General features: G+C 31.5%; 1 protein-coding gene across 1 annotated transcript; it reads right to left on the bottom strand.

Moving 5' to 3' along the window:
* Positions 1 to 18,992: 18,992 nt before the first annotated feature.
* LOC139872811 (probable inactive receptor kinase At1g48480) lies at positions 18,993 to 21,694 on the bottom strand. The gene is made up of 2 exons (XM_071860738.1): positions 20,348 to 21,694; positions 18,993 to 19,681 (listed from the first exon to the last, which is right to left on the bottom strand). Exons 1-2 carry the CDS (start codon positions 21,600 to 21,602, stop codon positions 19,137 to 19,139), a joined length of 1,800 nt encoding a protein of 599 aa, XP_071716839.1. The 5' UTR covers positions 21,603 to 21,694; the 3' UTR covers positions 18,993 to 19,136.
* Between the last annotated feature and the right edge of the window lie 722 nt (positions 21,695 to 22,416).

Genomic DNA, 22,416 nt, shown 5'->3' with positions numbered 1-22,416 from the left:
TCTTTCATTATAAATATCCTCCATATTTCTGAAGATATTTTCATAATTATTCTTATCTGAAATCATTTACCTCTTCGCGCTATCTGTATTACATCATAAAAGAAACTATTTTAGTTTCTAAATTTTGAAACATTCGAGTTTAAAATAGGAATATTTTTGAAGTAGTGTTGGGAGCTGAAGCATGAGTTAATATAATATAATGACATTTGATCAACGTGATTATATTACAGTAAGTCATGCTGAGCTTCTAAATGGAACGTGATGATTCACAAATCATAACATCATCATGTGCCATGTTATACAGCTCTTGTATTCTATTTAACCTCTAAAATATCAAGAAAATATTTCTTGATGATTCGGCATTTTCCAAGGTATTCTGATAATTTGACAAGTCAAGATCGTGCCATCACAATTTTCTTCCTAGAACATTAACAATGCTCATTCCGAAATTCATATCTGTGAATTCTGGACCATTACAAGCGGTGCTTAATTGCAAGAAGAAGAAACGAAAGGACAAAACTCCGAAATAGAAATTGGGGTATAAATTGCAGCAAATAAAAGAGAGCATTAACTGTAGATGACAATGATTATAGAAGACATAAGCAAAGACTTTGAAATATAAGGGAAGATATAAAGCCCAACGACAAACCAGAAATTATAAACCATATATATCGATGCATATAGCAATATAAAGACACGGGAGAACTAGAAACACTATTAACCCAAGAGTATAGTAGAAGTAAATAGATTCTTCCGGCGGTAGATGAAAAAGAAGAATGACCGATATGAAAGTTAGAAGTATATCGAGAATCAGAACTGGATGGAGAATATTAATGAATACTTTAAAATATGAGTTAAGGGGGAAAGAATAGAAGGTGATGAAACATGACTATGAACTTAGAAATCAACAGATTTAACTCACACAATGATGGAATAAGTGAATCAAACCCTCTAGTGAATAGGTTAAGCTTTTTAGGATTAATTTAGTCAAACCACAACTAAGTCAAGTGTGATTAGATCAACACCTAGAGCTATTATTCATCACCTGGGTGATTTGGGTTGAGATAGAATCGGAGGAGCTTACCAAATCTGAGTGTGTGTAACAAATGAGAGGCTTAACATAAAATGAAGAACATAAGACTTTATATACCCCTGCTGTTGACTCACCCGTACGATTCATCCATCACACGTACGAGTTGGCTTCATCAGCAGTACGGGTGATCACTCACTCGTGTCTTCTCATTTAAGTTGTAATTGTAACTTAGCTCAGCATCAACCATGCGTATGAGCCTGTCAGCCGTACGAGTGAGGCTTCACTTGTAGTGACCCGGAAAATTTTGACTAATTTTAAATCAAACTCTCGATACGATATTGTATTTTCAACACGATAAGCGAAGTCTGTTAGGTTGGATCTTAAAATTTTTGAACTGTTTTCATGAATCCATTGACCTTCTATTATTTTCGACGATTCACGAACTAATACATATAAATAAATAAATACATATATATATATATATATATATATATATATATATATATATATATATATATATATATATATATATATATATATATATATATATATATATATATATATATATATATATATATATATATATATATATATATAAAATACTTTGAAATATAGTTTGATATAATATATGATTTAAATTATAAAATGATAAAATAGATAATAACAATTTATTATTAAAATAAATCTATATATACATAAAAAGTATATTAAATATATATTTTGTGATTCCGAAGTTATTTAGTAAACGAAAATAACGATCAATTATCATTTGATTGACAGTAATCGAGTTAAAAAGAAACTTATGTGATTTTAAAATAAACGGTTAGCCAAAAATGAGTTTTATAAATTATAAGCTTATTAAAAATGTGTTTAGGAACTATTTGTTGAATTTTAAAACTTTTCATATTTTACTTGGGGTTGGGAGTGAATAATTAATGTAATTTTTATTTAATAGTTAATGCTCAAATTTTATACCATAACGACCAAAATAAATAAAAATAGTTAATCTAAAAATATGAGATTTATTTGAGTACATTTTATCCGCCACTGATTAACAACGGGGTAAGAATTACTATCCTTAATGAACTGTCGGTATAAGAAACAAGAAAATAGACTAACAAATCAAGATCGTGCCATTACCATTCCCTTCTTAGAACATCAACAATGTTCATTCTAAAACTTATATCTGCAAATTCTGGACCATTACAAGAGATGTCTAATCGCAAGAAGAAGAAACGGAGGGACAAGGCTCCGAAATAGAAATTGGAGTATAAATCGCAGTAAATAGGAGGGAGTATTAATTGTAGATGACAATGATTATAGGAGACAGAAGTAGAGACATTGAAATATAAGGGGAGATATATAAAGCCCGATAACAACCCATAAATTACAAACCGTATATATCAATGTTGATCGCAACATAAAGACACGGGTGAATTAAAAGTACTATAACCCCAAGGGCAAAATAGAAATAAGCAGATTCCTCTGGTGGAAGTTAAAAAAGGAGATTGATGGTTGTGATAGTAAGGATAAGGACAAGGATCAGAACTGGATTTAGCATTTTCATAAACTTTTGAATTTGAGAATTGGGTATAGGAATGGTAAAAGTAACGGAATGGACGAAGTTAATTTATAGTGAAATATCTGATAGAAAAATCGAGGCAGATCACCGTATTTAATTATAGAGATCTTAATCTCTTTATCCGCCGAAGAATCAAATCTCTTAGATTTCGAAATTTTCTTTAAATCCCTGGAATTCCGGAAATCCACCGTGACTACGTCAAAAAGTTAAAGCTCTATCTCAATCTTTGTAACAGCTTCACTCGTACGCTTTACATAATCAAATTGCTTTATCTATATTAATCAATAATGATAAAACTCTATTTATCAGCTCATATTCGTCAGGAAAACATATTTATTGTTAGCCATGACGACCTCACTCAAATTTCGGGACGAAATTTCTTTAACGGGTAGGTACTGTGATGACCCGGGAATTTCCGACCAAATTTAAACTTGAATCTTATTTGATTTCAATACGATAAGCAAAGCCTATTAAACCGAGTCTCAAAATGTTGGAACTATTTTATGAATCCATTTGACCTTCGACCATTTTCCGACGATTCGCGAACCACAGTTTACATTTAGATATATGTATATATGAATATTTAAATATATATATAACTTGAATACGTTAATAGACTAGTCCATGATTTAGTTATGTAAAATAATTCACGATATAATAAAACTATTCTTAAAACCTAAAACGTTAGTAATAATCATAATCTTAATTAATATTCTTGTATATTTAGTTTAATGGTTATCTAAACTTAACTATAATAATGTAAGTTATAAGTGTTGTAGATAAGGCCACTACATCTAATACATGATTTTCCATGTGTATTATCAACATACCACACATGCATCATAAATACAAATATATAGAATAAATAAGAATGGGCCATCTCAACACATAAAATATGTCATTATATGATAAATTAATTTCACTTAACCACGAGAAAGTAAGGGTTAGTGTATCACTTTTGTGGATCATGGCACTCTCAATCATTCATATTTACATTATGAATTATTGTACGTACAATGAATGTGAATTCAACTATGAATTCTATATAGACAAGATATCAAGTGAAAGATATAAGATACCCACCAACACAACAATCTACTGTTTCTACTTTTGTTTAATACCAACCCCAAAATATACTAATAGATTTTTATTCCTTTAGTCAAACAAATCAACACATGCACAATATTACATTTACATATTACATAAAATAAATATCTATATCTTTCAAACAAGAACTCACACAACTTATACTAATTTAATTCTACTGCAATTGCTATCTCTACTTCCTTTTTCTCTCGATCAACACCCACAACAAATCACCTTGTAATTGCTATTATTTCTTGTAAGTTTAACCACCAAAAACCAAAACCCAAGGTTATTACTTTTGCTGTGCGTGTTTTTCAGCTTCAACAGACCATCTACAAACACACCAAAAACATAGAACAATACATCTATAATTTACTGCTTCAAGCTTCTTGCATCATATTCGATTAAACTCAAAACTAACCTGAGAGACCATTACAAACTGCTACTAAATACGGCTGTCACCTTGCTTCTGTTTTGACCCACAACAGCCTCGAAGACACCACCAAACTTACAATTTGTTTACAATAACTGCAGTCATGCCCCTGTTAGTTTATAGATACTGCTGTACTGCTGTTGGGTTGTATTTAACAGCAATTTCTAATGCTGCTCGTTGTCTTACATCATACCTGCTGCACGAATATTTGTTAGCTTTAAAACCATTGTGATAAACTGCTGCTACTATGAGCAGCCACAAAACCAACCTTTTGGTTGACACTTTAAAGCATGTTTATTCTCAGGTATGAAAGAAATCTTCCGCTGTACATTTGCTCATTTTAAAGACATTATTTGGAGTCGATCATCGCAATGGGACCAGATGTTGGTGACTTCGTTCAGATGGATTAGGACGGGGTATGACATATGGTATCAGAGCGGTGGTCTTAGCGAACCAGGTCTTGCATTAGTGTGTCTAACTGATAGTTGTTTAGATGCATTAGTGGGTCTGGACTTCGACCGTGTCTGCATGTCAAAAGTTTTGCTTATCAATTCGTGTCGAAAATTGTTTGTTTATCATCCTTAAAGTCTAGACATGTCTTACTGCATTTAGTGCATCGATAGTGTATAAACAAAATTCATATCTTAGTGTATCTGTTATTGTTACCTTTGTCTGACAGCTTCCGTAGATTCCTCCGTAACTTATGGGATTTTAGTATTATATATGCATATGTAAATTATGTATTGCAGGGTACTAATCTACATCCTATAATCTATTTCTTATCGAAAATACTTCATCAGATCGTACGAGATGAATCCCTCAACCAGTTCGAGTCCCTCAGATTCTGATAGCTATTCCGACAGTTATTCCAATAAGGATGTTCACCTAAGTTCCGGAAGCAGCGTCACCAGAATAAATCAACCAATCAGCCATCCCCAATTGATCTGATGAGTTCGTAGTCGACTAAATCAATGGAGACGAGAAGAAGGCGATCCTTTTCATCAACCAAATTTCCCTCTTGGCAATGAACCTGAAGTATTCACCGGCGAACCAATCCGAAACACCATTTTCACTCTCATTTCCCGAATATCTCGCCACGATTATATTCTATCTAAAATTCTAAACCTTATTCATTCACTCGTTCTGACCGACAATCATCCCGGAATAATAGAAGAAGTCAACGAATTTCGCGCTCGAGTAATCAATTTGGAGAATATGGTGCAAAACTTACCAGCTTCAACAACAGCACCGGCAACACCAGTACCACCAACAACCCAAGTTTCAACATCTCATGCCCCAATATCTCATTCTGTACCTCGAGTATAATCATCGTTCTACGTATCATTCTACATCATTTATCTTCGTTCGACATGGCGATTATGTAATCTCTAATGTTTTAGAGATTATATATTCTTATTCTAACGTTAAATCAAATGAGTTTAATATCATATTGACTCATTAAATCCATGATTACATATGAAAAAAAAATATATGTATATATATATATATTTTTTATAAAGATTGTAATTAAAAATTCTTTCGTACAAACTGTTAATGGTGAAAATATTTTAACGGGTAGGTAATACCCGAGGAATATTTAAGATTTTGCATTAATAAGTTACACTGTACATTCTTCGAATCTGATTCAACGTCATTTACTATCCTACTTACAACCACAGATATACGTATCCGTTCACCGCAGAATAACCATTTCCATTCAATTTCATATTTGGATTTTGATCTATCAGAATCCAACATGTGGCATAATGAAGAAAACGTTGGACAAAATAAAATTTGTTAGAAACAAACAAATTAACTATGAGAAATTTTGTTAAGAATCCACGCTAATAAAAATCCTAGCTAACTGTTCCTAGCTAACTGTTAATTCCTTATTGTACATTTAATTATCGCAATTATTTTATCGCAATTTAATTCTCGCAATTTTATTTGTTGTCATTTACATTCTGTTATTTACTTTACGCACTTTATTTATCGTCGTTTAATTTCTGTTATTTATTTTATGCACTTTAAATATTGGGACACGTATACAAGGTTTTGACATATCATATCGACGCATATATATATATATATATATATATATATATATATATATATATATATATATATATATATATATATATATATATATATATATATATATATATATATATATATATTATTTGGAATAACCATAGACACTCTATATACAGTAATGATCGAGTTCTCTATACTTGGTTGAGGTTGATTCTATAATAATATATATACTTTGAGTTGTGATCAAGTCTGAGACATGTACACGGGTTACGATACGTATTAATTAATTCGAATATTATATATTAAACTATATATGAATTATTGGACTGTCAACTGTGGACTATCGGCTGTGGACTAATAACATTGGACAATTAAAATGAATTAAAATATTGTTTATAATATATGAAACTAAACAATTCTTCAAGTTTGCCACTTGATTTCATCTTAAATCTCATTGAATCTTGACAATTATAATCTGCGTTCAGACCTTTCATGATCCTTGAAAACACCTCAATCGAGAGGATGAACCAACCACACTTCATCTATGGGATAAAAGGTTTATGCATATAGTTATGCACTTGAAAAACTCTCAGAAACTAAGTAAACATTTAACACGTAGCTGTGCAATTTTCTTTAGCGTTATTATTACCCAAAATAACTTTGCAATCCGTTTCCAAATTAGCAAATTTTGTCACAGCTCCAGCAAGTCAACTTTGACTTTTCGTTCGAAACAACCTTATTATAACCTTGATTTATATGTGTGCTCTTTTATTGTTACCGGGGAATTTTTTTAAATTCCACCATATTACCAGCAGGTGTACCAACAACCTCGTCGCTCCTTGGTTTAAATCTCTTCGACAAATTATTATATTTATCTATTGAAGTCTCATCATTTACTCATTCGCATCTTGTAACGAAAATTGCCATATGAATCATCAGGATTTATCAATCAGTATCTTGAAATCTCGAAGTATGTCTACATCAACAGTTATATGTATATGTATAACATTTATCTCTTAGAATTATGATCTTTCATTCTGAAATTCTAAAAAGCACCCAGTCTACAAATCAATACTTCAAATTCTGAAGAAGCTGAATACAGCAGCTAAAACTATACACGACTTTAACAGTCAGAAGTTTGATGATAAAGAATAGTAGATTGGCAAAGCTCAGAAAAGTTGAAACTAGGAAACGGATTGAGCAAACCAAGAAGGAGGTTGTAGACAAATCACAAAGAATAAATCTGCCTTCAAAGAATCCAAATGATTCAGTATCTACTGAAGTCATTAACGAATACCTTACTCCTGACTCTAAATTCTTGCGGACAAATTTTCTTCATCAACCTTCAAACTTAGAAATTCTAAAATATCATTATAAATATCCTCCATATTTCTGAAGATATTTTCATAACTATTCTTATCTGAAATCATTAATCTCTTAGTGCTATCAGTGTTACATCATATAGAAACTGTTAGTTTCTATATTCTGTAAACTTTCGAGCTTAAAATATGAATGTTATTGAAGTAATGTTGGGAACTGATGCATGAGTTAGTATAATATAATGACACTTGATCAACGTGATTATATTACAGTAAGTCATGCTAAGTTTCTAAATGGAACATGATTATTCACAGATCATAACATCATCATGTACCATGTTACACGACTCTTACATTCTGTCTAAATCTATAAACGTATCAAGAACATGTTTTTCTTGATAGTCCTATTTTTTTTCCCAGGGTATTCTGGTAATTTAACAAATCAAGATCGTGCCATTACCATTCCCTTCTTAGAACATCAACAATGTTCATTCTAAAACTTATATCTGCGAATTCTGAACCATTACAAGAGATGTCTAATCGCAAGAAGAAGAAACGGAGGGACAAGGCTCCGAAATAGAAATTGGAGTATAAATCGCAGCAAATAGGAGGGAGTATTAATTGTGGATGACAATGATTATAGGAGAGACAGAAGTAGGGATATTGAAATATAAGGGGAGATATATAAAGCCCGATAACAACCCATAAATTACAAACCGTGTATATCAATGTTGATCGCAACATAAAGACACGGGAGAATTAAAAGCACTATAAACCCAAGGGCAAAATAGAAATAAGCAGATTCCTCTGGTGGAAGTTAGAAAAGGAGAATTATGGTTGTGATAGTAAGGATAAGGACAAGGATCACAACTGGATTTAGCATTTTCATAAACTTTTAAATTTGGGAATTGGGTATAGGAATGGTAAAAGTAACGGAATGGAAAAAGTTAATTTATAGTGAAATATCTGATAGAAAAATTGAGGCAGATCACCGTATTTAATTATAGAGATCTTAATCTCTTTATCCGCCGAAGAATCAAATCTCTTAGATTTCAAAATTTTCTTTAAATCCCTGGAATTCCGGAAATCCACGACTATGTCAAAAAGTTAAAGCTTTATCTCAATCTTTGTAACAGCTTCACTCGTACGCTTTACATAATCAAATTGTTTTATCTATATTAATCAATAATGATAAAACTCTATTTATCAGCTCATATTCGTCAGGAAAACATATTTATTGTTAGCCATGACGACCTCACTCAAATTTCGGGACGAAATTTCTTTAACGGGTAGGTACTGTGATGACCCGGGAATTTCCGACCAAATTTAAACTTGAATCTTATTTGATTTCGATACGATAAGAAAAGCCTATTAAACCGAGTCTTAAAATGTTGGAACTATTTTATGAATCCATTTGACCTTCGACCATTTTCTGACGATTCGCGAACCACAGTTTACATTTAGATATATGTATATATGAATATTTAATATATATATATATATATATATATATATATATATATATATATATATATATATATATATATATATATATATATATATATATATATATAACTTGAATACGTTAATAGACTAGTCCATGATTTAGTTATGTAAAATAATTCACGATATAATAAAACTATTCTTAAAACCTAAAACGTTAGTAATAATCATAATCTTAATTAATATTCTTGTATATTTAGTTTAATGGTTATCTAAACTTAACTATAATAATGTAAGTTATAAGTGTTGTAGATAAGGCCACTACATCTAATACATGATTTTCCATGTGTATTATCAACATACCACACATGCATCATAAATACAAATATATAGAATAAATAAGAATGGGCCATCTCAACACATAAAATATATCATTATATGATAAATTAATTTCACTTAACCACAAGAAAGTAAGGGTTAGTGTATCACTTTTGTGGATCATGGCACTCTCAATCAGTCATATTTACATTATGAATTATTGTACGTACAATGAATGTGAATTCAACTATGAATTCTATATAGACAAGATATCAAGTGAAAGATATAAGATACCCACCAACACAACAATCTACTGTTTCTACTTTTGTCTAATACCAACCCCAAAATATACTAATAGATTTTTATTCCTTTAGTCAAAAAAACCAACACATGCACAATATTACATTTACATATTACATAAAATAAATATCTATATCTTTCAAACAAGAACTCACACAACTTGTACTAATTTAATTCTACTGCAATTGCTATCTCTACTTCCTTTTTCTCTGGATCAACACCCACAACAAATCACCTTGTAATTGCAATTATTTCCTGTAACTTTAACCACCAAAAACCGAAACCCAAGGTTATTACTTTTGCTGTGCGTGTTTTTCAGCTTCAACAAACCATCTACAAACACACCAAAAACATAGAACAATACATCTATAATTTACTGCTTCAAGCTTCTTGCATCATATTCGATTAAACTCAAAACTAACCTGAGAGACCATTACAAACTGCTACTGAATACGGATGTCACCTTGCTTCTGTTTTGACCCACAACAGCCTCGAAGACACCACCAAACTTACAATTTGTTTACAATAACTGCAGTCATGCCCCTGTTAGTTTATAGATACTGCTGTACTACTGTTGGGTTGTATTTAACAGCAATTTCTAATGCTGCTCGTTGTCTTACATCATACCTGCTGCACGAATATTTGTTAGCTTTAAAACCATTGTGATAAACCGCTGCTACTATGAGCAGCCACAAAACCAACCTTTTGGTTGACACTTTAAAGCATGTTTATTCTCAGGTATGAAAGAAATCTTCCGCTGTGCATTTGCTCATTTTAAAGACATTATTTGGAGTCGATCATCGCAATGGGACCAGATGCTGGTGACTTCGTCCAGATGGATTAGGACGGGATATGACAAACTGTCGCTGCTACAGCAGCTTTGTTGCTGTAAAACACCACCCCTACCATCAATAAACCCATCATCAAACCATCACCATGGGTTATTGTGCTTGCTATCTATCTTCTGTTTCTAAAGGGAACCATCTCCACCATCACGGTTATTGTTTTCCTCCTGTTTTCAGTTGAAACACAACCAAAGCATCACCACTAAACACCATCAATCCCTTACTGTCGCCGCTACTGCTACATATTTTAAAAAAAAAAAACAGTAAACGTCGAAGAGGAAACTGTTTATGCAGCTACTTGCTATGTTCCTGTTTATGTTTTATGATTCAGTCACGAATGAAGTGATGAGTGATGATATATGATGTATGATACAGGATGACGATGACAATCGATTTATGATGATGATTCTGTCATAAGAAAAATGGTGATGAAAGGGTGGAAGACGATGATGACGATTATGTTTTCTGTGATGATTCCTAATAAAGATGATGAACTAGAGGCGGTATATATATATATATATATATATATATATATATATATATATATATATATATATATATATATATATATATATATATATATATATATATATATATATATATATATATATTAGTCGAAGTTCCTGATGAAAACCCAACAACCCACTTGACTTATTTAATTCACAAACTTTATAAAGGAGTTGGTAATCTGTCGATTAGATTATGATAAAGACATGATTAGGAATTTTTATTAAGTGGGCCGAGACCCATGGGAAATTTCTTGTGGGGTAGTGGACATAAACTTCTGTTGGGCCGCAAGTATCTCAGTTGGGCCAAGTGATTGTGTGCTTGGGCTTGGAAAAGCAAAAACGGGTTTTATATGTTTAGGTTCTAATAATTTTATAAAAAACTGAAATGGAAGGATGGCATGGAGTGTTAGTGTTAGACGAGAGGTCGCGGGATCGAGCCTGGGCATGATCAACTATTTTTTAAACCTTTTCAGGAGAGGTAGTTATTATTATTATTATTATTATTATTATTATTATTATTATTATTATTATTATTATTATTATTATTATTATTATTGTTATTATTATTATTATTATTATTATTATTATTATTATTATTATTATTATTATTATTATTATTATTATTATTATTATTATTATTAATACTAAAATAAACATTATAACTAAAATATTTACTATCATTAGAATTAATATTATCTTTATCATTAAACATGATTTTATTATTATTATTATTATTATTATTATTATTATTATTATTATTATTATTATTATTATTATTATTATTATTACTAAAAATTAATATTGTCATTATGAAATCTAAATATTATTATTATCAACACTGTTTTAGTATTATTAAAATCATTATTTTAACAAACTAAAAGTTATTTATATAAAAATATATATCAAATATACATATGATAACTATATAAATATTACATTTCTATTTTAAATAAGTAATATATAATTTAGATATACAACCGGGTCTAATTATTACTACATGTCAATTATATGTGTTAATATATATATACTTGGTATAGGTTCGTGAATCCGAGGTCAACCCTACATTTGTTCAATGTCGTCATATATATTTTTACTGCAAAATACAGTGTGGTGAGTTCATTTGATTCCCTTTTACTCTTTACATTTTTGAGACTGAGAATACATGCACTACTTTTACAACTGCTTTATTAAATGCTTTTGAAATACATTTTGAACTGCGAATACATGAAATGCTTTTATAAATGTTTGACGAGATAGATACAAGCAAAACATTCCTCGAATGAATTATGTGGACGTGATAATTGCCACCATTGAATTATGTGGACGTGATAATTGCCACAATTGATATGAATATTTTTCCCCTGATTATTATTGCTTGGTAACCGAAGAATTAGGGAACATCACTAATTTTGAGAATTAGTGCACGCCTAATTGACGCGAATCCTAAAGGCAGCTACCGGGTTTAACATCCCCACCCAGAATGTTCACTAGACGGAAGAGCTAGTGGGCGTGGTGTTTAGTACTTCGAAGTTTATATGATTATTATACAGACGAGATGTTCTGTTTTGGGGATATTATTTATGCGCATTATATGTTAAGGTCGGTTACCAAGCCAAGCTATGAAAGCAATGAAAAGTGAATGTTATGTGTCGAGAGAATGATTTTATACACAGGTTATGTGTATGTTATTTTTGTGCACAAGATATGTGTACGGTTACTAAGATTTATGAAAGATGATTTCGTACACGAGAAAGGTGTACTGTATTTAAAAGATATCGCATGTACATTACAGGTGGGTATAGGATTCGGGCCCATTTGTACCATGCAGCATTTAAATCTTGTGGTGTATCAAAATTATGATTTTATTGTTTTATTATAAACCTATGAACTCACCAACCTTTTGGTTGACACTTTAAAGCATGTTTATTCTCAGGTATGAAAGAAATCATCCGCTGTGCATTTGCTCATTTTAAAAGACATCATTTGGAGTCGATCATCGCAATGGGACCAGATGTTGGTGACTTCGTCCAGATGGATTAGGACGGGGTATGACATCACTCGTACGTCTGACTAAGTCTAACATAGTCAAACATCCAAATCTCGTTCCTATAGTTCCTGTAACCACATACAAACACGGATAGGATAATAACGAGCGATCATGGTGGCCTGTAAACTGTTGTACCTGCAATGGACGTGGGTAGATGTCTAGGGACTTGCATAAAATGCATCAACAGAAGGTGTGAGTTGTAAGGAAATGCAGGAGGTGAATTTTTAAAAAAAAAAAAAAATCTCCGACAGAACAATTAAAATGGACGACCGCATTTAAAGCAGATCCTAATTCCCTTGGTTACCAGAGAATCAAATCCTATTACGAAGATTTTCTTCAAATCCCTTGAAATCTGGAAATCAGTCATATCTACGTCAAATGATAAGATGAATCTACACTTACTTATTTCACTCTTCTATGTTAGCATCATTCGTACTCTTCATATAAATGGATTGTTTATCCAAATTATTCGCTGATGATAAAACTCTAATTTTCAGCCCGTATGCATCATGAAAACATACTTATTATCATTCACGACCTTTCCATTCAAATTTCGGGACAAAATTTCTTTAACGGGTAGGTACTGTGACAACCCGGAAATTTCCGACCAAATTTAAACTTTAATCTTTATATATTCCCGACACGATAAGCAAAGTTGTAAGTTGAATCTCAAAGATTTTTAAACTGTGTTCATACATTCAGTTAAACCTCGACCAAGTTTCTATGATTCAAGAACCATTATATGAACAAATCTGATTATATATGTATATGTGTATATATTATAACTTGAAAACATTAACCAAGCATTAGACGTATAATACTTTACATAAACGTATTTGTTTCTTAATATATTCAAATAGTTATCGATAGAATTAGAAGATGTTATCAAATGAGTGATTTAACAGTTACATTATATGATTGCGAGTCTCTATTGAGAGGTCCACTTTGATTTAGAAAACCTTTCTTTTTAACGGTATTCGGAAAATGGTAAAGCGATTAGCATATAAGGACAATGTGTCAAATACCGAGTGTTAGACAAAAGCTAATGGAAGACTAAATTGCATATTAATCAATTGATGAAATCTCCAAATGTACGAAAATGCTTTTCGATATAATAGAACTTGTTTATTTAAAATATCTTTGATTAAATAAACCTAGGTTGGAATATTGGTTTTTATATATATAAATAACTTGCAACGTGTATTTAAAACATGTTCATTAAATATATATGTTTTCAAATAAGTTTAGTACACGATAGTAACTCTCGTTTGGTAATGCGATTGATATTTAAAAAGGTAATACATAAATGAATTGTATCTATTTAAGTTTTCAAATGAAAACGTTACGAGCTATAATATTTTTCTAAACGACTTTGAAATATATTTAGTTTTGAAAGACTAAATATTATATCATTAGGTAAATATTTCAAACATATATATTACGTATAGATTTACAATTCTAAATAAAAATATATATATATATATATATATTTTTAACTTAGTCATAAAACATCTTGATTTAAAATAATAAATTTTGATATACAACGAGTCACTGATTTATAGAAGCAAATGACCACAACGCTCAATTTTATAAGTTACATTTTTATTAAAGTGATTTATTGATGAGTAAGTCAAATTATTAATAAGGGTACACGTCGCATAACGTAAAAGGCTAGTTTTCTAAACGTACGAAAGTGCGTTCAAAAAACCGAAAGTGGTACATGAGTCGAGTGACAACGTACGAGTCATTTGAACAAAAATTACATTTTTACTACGCACATAAATATAATATAATATTTAATTAATTCTAAAGATTAAATATAATATATATATATATATATATATATATATTAAATAATATATAATTTACGTAACATATGTGTAATGTATGTAAAAAAGGTGTCGGCAGCGAGTTTGTTAATGCATATGAGCTGGGATATGCAAGCATGCGATCGCATGCAAATCTCAAGGAACCCCCATGCGATCGCATGGGGGAGTTGGTGAGGTGAGGTCCTTAAAACTCACTCGATCTGGTTTCATTTTCATTTCTTCATTATCCATCTATCTATCTCTATATGGTACTTCGTTTTATTTACTTACTTATTTTATTTATTAATTTTATTATTAAAGATTCTTATGATATTAATATTAGTAGTATTATTATTATACATAAAATACTACGACAAGAGGTACGCGCGAGTTAGCTCAAAACACGTTTTGTGAGTGGGATAGGGTTAAGGGAATTATGGGTTATAGCTATGGAGGTAATGGGTGTGGTTCATGGGTATGCTCACGAGGTCAATTTAGCGTTTATCATCTCCGTGGCGTCTACGTACCTTTTCTGCAATATTGAATCTCAATATTGATACGTGAGTACTCATAAATTAACTTTTATATATTAATAGGGTATCCCTGACTAGTGCTCGAGAATATAGGATTATGCATGCTTGTACTTTTGATATTTCCATTAGATAGGATATGTTGAATCTTGATTTAGTTACGTATGCGGTTGAGATAAGGTATAAGATATGCATGTCGTTGGAAAGCTAGCAAAAAATTAAGAACTTTTCATTTAGAACTCGAATGATTTCGATGAACAGATTAGAAATTATAGTCAACTGAATTTTAGTATTATTGTTAAAATGATTATTATTACTATCGTCGTTATTATCGTCGTTACTATTTTTATCTATTAATTATTATTATTATTATGATTAATAATATTATCATTTTTAAGTATAATTAGTAAAAGAATTTTTTTATTGTTATTATTATTATTATTATTAATTATTATCATTATTAATATTATCATTATGATTAAAATTTTTTAAATAGTTATTAGTATTATCATTATGATAATTATTATTATTAGTATTATTATCATTAAAAATTGATATTAGTATCATCTAACTATTATGACTAATATTATTATCATTATTATGAATGCGATATAAAAGACGACTAAAAGATATTCTACAATCTGATTAGGAAATAATGATTATGAGTATCATGATGAAATTAAAATATTATAAGATATTTCATTAGATAAAATTATCGTTCTTATTATTTTTATCAATTCATTAAAAGAATTATTAATATTAAAACTATTATTTTTACTAAAATTATCATTTTTAATAGAAATATCATTGTTATTATAAAATATCATTATTATTATCAGCTTAGTACTATTATTAATAAAAATTATCATTTTAATATCATTTTTAGTAAATAGAAATATAGATATTTTATTAGCAGAACAATAATAACTATTATTATAAAATAATACAACTTATAATTATTATTGTTATTATCGATATTATTTTCTTAAATAAATATATAATACAAAGATATTTTATTACACGTAATATAATTACATGAATAAAACCTATCATTATATTTCTATGATATTAAATGAACTTTATAAAATTATTTACTTAAAATACATAAAAGTATATTCTTATTTTAATATAAGCTTTTATTAATAAATGACTTTTATTAATTACTTTAATAAAATCTAATAAATTTATTTAAATATATATAAGTTTAATATATTTAAGTTAAATAATAATCATGTATGGATTTTGGAAATCATTTTGGGTCAAATTGATTTTTGTTGACTTTTGCATATTAGTCTCGAGCATTTGGATAGTGGTACACTATGACTTGACTTAATTTGTTAGACAAATATTGACCAACATATAAATATATATAATTAATTTAGGTTCGTGAATGTGAGGCCAACCTTGCACTTGTTCAATGATGTTATATGTATTTTTACTACGAAATACAGAATGGTGAGTTTCATTTGCTCTCTTTTTAAATGCTTTTGCAATATATATTTTTGGGACTGAGAATACATGCGCTGTTTTTATAACTGTTTTACGAAATAGACACAAGTAATTGAAACTACATTATATGGTTGAATGATCGAAATCGAATATGCCCTTTTTTAGTCTGGTAATCTAAGAATTAGGGAACATACACACTAATTGACGTGAATCCTAAAGATAGATCTATCGGGCCCAACAAGCCCCATCCAAAGTACCGGGTGATTTAGTACTTCGAAATTTATCATGTTCGAAGGGAGTCCCGGAATGATGGAGATATTCTATATGCATCTTGTGAACGTCGATTACCAGGTGTTCAATCCATATAATGATTTTTATCTCTATGTATGAGATGTATATTTATGAGAACTGGAAAGAAAATTCTTGTGGTCTATTAAAATGATGAAAATGAATGATTATGTTAAATTAATGAACTCACCAACCTTTTGGTTGACACTTTAAAGCATGTTTATTCTCAGGTATTAAAGAAATCTCCCGCTGTGCGTTTGCTCATTTTAAAGATATTACTTGGAGTCTTTCATGGCATATTTCGAAGAACGTTGCATTCGAGTCATTGAGTTCATCAAAGATTATTATTAAGTCAACTTATAGTTGGATAGTGGATATTAAGAAATGGTATGCATGCCTGTCAAATTTCGATGTAAAGAAAGTTTGTCTTTTAAAAATGAATGCAATGTTTGTAAAATGTATCATATAGAGGTCAAATACCTCGCGATGTAATCAACTATTGTGAATCGTTTATAATGTATATGAACGGGTCCTTTCACATTGCACACAAGGTTGCGCCATTACCATTGAATTTCACCCAAGGGTGTCTTCCGCACATCGTGTTGCGGCCTGCGGGACAGTGGGGGTAGGAGGTTTCCCATGCCCTCAGATTCGGCAGGGGTTCTTCCGGGGCAGCAATTGGGGGCGGGTTATGCAACTGCGGGAGTATGAACGCGTAGGTAGTTAAGTCCCCTAGGTGATCCCGTACTACTGTTAAAAAAAACATATATAGTTAGAATATATGTATGATTATATGATACAAATTACTTACATATAACAATTAACCTTTGTTAACTTAAGTGTTACTTCTTAAAATTATACTTCACAAAGCATACGTAAGCTATAAATACTCGATATATCCAACATTTTTGATTGTCCATGATCACATCTATTGACACCCTTTTATTTCGCATTAACTCTTGTTATTTGCAAAAGTGGCTACCGGATATTGACCATTGATATTGAAAGTAACCATGCGGAGGAGGTTGGTTAGTTCTCAATATTATAATTTGTTACAAGTATATAGTTTGCTTACATTAATTTGTTTAATCTATTCCCGAAGTAAATTATCATTTTGATTTAATCAATTAAAATACCTCAAAAAATTATCTTTTATCTTTCTCTACTAATATTCATTGTTAGAGCACTAAGAGTCGTGACACTGGGAAAATCGTTCAGTGTTAAATTTCAATATCCAATTCATTATTATTTTATTTTTTTTGAAAGGAAAGGCCTCAAATTTAGGTTGGTGGGGATTTGAACCCGGGTCTCCTTTAGAGATTCCTAAGCACCCAACCACTCAATCACCCCTTTGGGGTTATAGTACTTTAATAATATTATTTTAAGAAAGAGAAGAAGTAAAAAAGAAGATTAATATTAAACCACAACGTTACCCATCCAACACTGAAATTTAACATTGGATTTAATATTGATTTAACACCGGAGGGAGTCGTGCGCACCGGTGTCCCCGGTGTTAAATCTCCTTAACGTTGAAAAATGTATACGACTCCCAGTGCTCTTACTAGTACTATTTTAATTGTACGTTTGTGTCCAACAGAGGTTGTGAAGTTTGTGAGTGTACTATGTTAACAGATGTCATAGCGTATTCGTTTATCTAGAGCTTGTCCCTTTATATTTAGAAAGAATTCATGCCCATAGGCCAAGCTATGTGGAAGCCCAAAGATAGGTAAATCATCATCAATTTCCAAACTTAAAGAGTAATCAAGCTATACATGATTGCAGAAGTAATATTAACTTTATTGAATGCACCCAAAGTAATGTTCTTTTGCTTCGGTGACAGTTGTACCAGCAAATATCCATTGCTTAGGAGCATTAATCAACTAAACAACGAACCGGATCACGTTATATACGTATGTACTTCATGAGTTTACCTTTATGAATTGTAGTAAACAACACAATATGAGTCAGTTATAACTTGGATTCGTTAGCAAATTCATACGAATATACAAGGAACTGAATATTCTGGATCAATAAATTACTAGTTTTTTACATCAATTAACAAAAAATCTTAATATACATCAAGATTCAAGACCTTGAACAAAAATACACAATTCAAAACCTGCATATTTTCTTGATATGTTTAACCACTTCAGTCATCGAAGCTCGTCTACGTGGAACCTGAGAAGCACAACGAATTCCAAGATGCAATAATCTAGTAATCTTCTCCACATTTTCCTTGTTCTTTTCCAAATTCATATCGAATACATGGTTAATCCACCTAGATTCGTCTACTGACTGAATCCATGTAGGAAGATCTATCCCTTCCTCATTCAACAAAACGGTAGGATCTTTACCCGTTAACAGTTCAAGAATCAGTATTCCAAAACTGTACACATCTGCATCTTTAGATGCTATACGAGTGTCAATCAACTCAGGCGCACGATATCCAGATAAATTTGGGGTTGAAGATGACACAAGTTGGATCAACCCGGATTCTGAAACGAAGGCTTGAAACCCGTATGTTAAAAGAATGTTGTTTGATTTGATATTACCATGTGAAAGATTATGTGAATGAAGGTGTTCAAGCCCACTAGCAACTTCAAAAGCAATGCTATTTCTGATATCCCATGTCAATTGAGATCTTTCCATTATGTTTCCTGTAATAATTCAAAGAACTTAATTAACAACCATCAAACAGACCGCAAATCAGATGTCTTACTGATTTGACGCTATACCAACAAAAAAAAAAAAATTGAACCAAAATTTATGCCGAATATAATTTAACTTGTGTGACCCGAAATTGATCAGTGGATCCAATGTAGAGCAATTGGGTCAGCCGCCCCAACAACTGAAATTTTCTTTTAGTGTATTTATATCTTAAACTTCAACTTCTTAAGTTATTATATATTTTATTTTTTGGGCTTGCATTGTCACTGTCTGTATTGTTCTTTTGGGCTTAGGGTATATCCGGCCTTTGTATGTTTCGTTGTTTAATATAATCTTTATTTTGCCCAAAAATGTTTTAACGTGTTGCATTGTCCAGACAAGTTCTTGAATCCGTCACTAATCACGATTTGGAGTATGAAACATGGTATTGTTAGGCATAATAAAATCTAGGATTATGCTAATGATAGTTTTAAGGAATGTCGTTAACACGCTTTAAAATTTTATACATGACGGTTACTAGTCACTTTTTCCATGACGATTATCAAAATGTACAACATTTTAAAGCGTGTTAACGACAGTCTGTTAGCAAAATCCTAAAATCTATGTCAAGTATGTGAACTATAAAATCAGTAAAACATAAAGAGTGAAATACTTACCATGTAAAAAAGAAGACAAGCTTCCCATAGGCATGTAGTCAAACACAAGAAGCTTTTCTTCTTTCCCATAATAGTATCCTTTAATAGGCAACAAATTCTCATGATATAATTCACCAATGCTCTCAATTTTCTTTGTAAACTGTCTTTTAGAAACACACACATTCTTAAACCTCTTTACAATCACCACACCCTGATCCAAATATGCTTTATAAGTTGTACCTACAATCCCTTTCCCTAACACCTCAGCTGAAGCCCTTAACAAATCCTCCAACAAGAAACCACCCTCCCCGAAAAAGGTCAATTCATCACGATCATCGATCCGACCCGAATCTTCTGACCCAGTATTCTCATTTGCCATAATGTGATCCGGGCTACGGAAATTCAACTCATACGGCTTCTCGGGTGATTGCGGTATCGATGAAGCTGCATCTTGAACTGTCTGCTGTGAGTTTCTTGATTTATTACAGTTTCTATATATGAAAAGAATCAGTATGATGATCAAAATCGACCCGAGAGCTGACCCAACTACAATTCCGGTAATAGCTCCGGCGGAAAGTTTATTGCTTTTTGATTCATTTGGGCAAGAATCTAATGGGGGTCCACATAATTCATTGCCGGCGAATGAATTGGCGGGAAAACCAGCAAAACGGTTCGGGATTGTACCAGTTAATCTGTTTGTTGACACGTTGAATTGTAATAAACTAGTGTTTATATCGGGAATTTGGCCGGTGAATCGATTGTTTTGTAGAAAGAGATGTGTTAGTCTTGTTAAGTTACTGAAATTAGGATTAATTTCACCGGAAAAATTGTTGCCGGAGATATCTAATCGGATTAGATTAGACAGTCTAAAGAGGGTCGCCGGAATTTCACCTGAGAATTGGTTGTTTGGCAAGTAGAGAAACTGGAGCTCGGAACATAAGTCCAGGTCCGCCGGAATTACGCCGGAGAGACGGTTTCCCCGGAGACTGAGTGTCCGGAGCTGCGTCAAGTTTCCAATTGAACCTACCGGAATTGATCCAGTAAGTCCATCGCCTGGAAGACGGATTTCGGTCACACGGTTGGTGACGTCATCGCACGTGACTCCTGTCCAGTTACACGGGGAGATGTTAACATTCCATAGTATTGTGTTACCGCGTACGGCGGAGCTAAATCTGATCAAGGCGGCGCGGTCAGCCGCAATGTCGGAAATAGATAATTTCGCATAGAAACAGAGGAAGCAAAGGATAATTGATGTAAGGAGATTAAAGAATTCCATTAGAGTGATTGAATAAATTAGTTGAAGGGTTTTTGTAAAAAAATGTTAGGATTTTTTTGGTCAAAAAATTGATGGTGTATTTTTTATTTATTACTACTAGTTTCTAGTTGGAGGTTGTTCGCCGTGAATGGAATGTTGCATGAAATTGTGGAAATGGTAAGTGAGTTGACCATCGACTAAATTGTTGATTGTTTCTTCGAAGTTTCAAAAAGCCACCATGGCCCATTGGGTATTTGAGCACAGACTTTCAGGGTTCCTAAGTCAAAGTTTTTTTCCTCTTATTTTTATTTCGAAATATCTACCTACTCAGAAGAAGAGAGGTGTTTTTACTGTAGCAGATGTATAGTGGTAATTTCACTGGTCGTTCACGTAAGAAAATATCTTTCTACAGTTGGCTTCCATCTTCTACTCAGCAACCCTTTCTCTTGCCATGTGGTATAATCTCAGTGGCTGAAATTTCTGTTCTAACGCGTGGCACAATTTATCTGCGTGGCACACTCAAATGCATCGCTTGTTATCCCATAGTAACACGTCGCCGTTATCAAAAGGAAGTTAATCTTTTCATCGAATTAAGAAGTATATTAGGGTTTTTGATTTTAAGAAGAAATTGATTGAACAAAGGATTTCATATCATTCATAATATTCTGTTACAGAGAATGAAGAAGAAGAAGACACTGTACATATATATACCAAAAATATCTAACTAGCTAAATAACTAACCCTAACTAACAGAGTACACGTGTCTAACAAACTAATTAAATAAAGCTACACGAAGTAAGATGTTACCATCTTCTCTTGAATTGAGATGAGGTCA

The sequence above is a fragment of the Rutidosis leptorrhynchoides genome, chromosome 10, assembly GCF_046630445.1.
Source record: "Rutidosis leptorrhynchoides isolate AG116_Rl617_1_P2 chromosome 10, CSIRO_AGI_Rlap_v1, whole genome shotgun sequence".
In the NCBI taxonomy this organism is placed as follows: Eukaryota; Viridiplantae; Streptophyta; class Magnoliopsida; order Asterales; family Asteraceae; genus Rutidosis; species Rutidosis leptorrhynchoides.
This window is presented reverse-complemented; position numbering and strand designations above follow the sequence as displayed.

What these genes read in the sequence shown, in the direction of transcription:
- LOC139872811 (XM_071860738.1), bottom strand. Translation starts at nt 21,602, where the DNA reads ATGGAATTCTTTAATCTCCTTACATCAATTATCCTTTGCTTCCTCTGT. An exon ending in CTTGTCTTCTTTTTTACATG is followed by an intron (nt 19,682 to 20,347) that starts GTAAGTATTTCA and finishes GAATTATTACAG; the next exon opens with GAAACATAATGGAAAGATCT.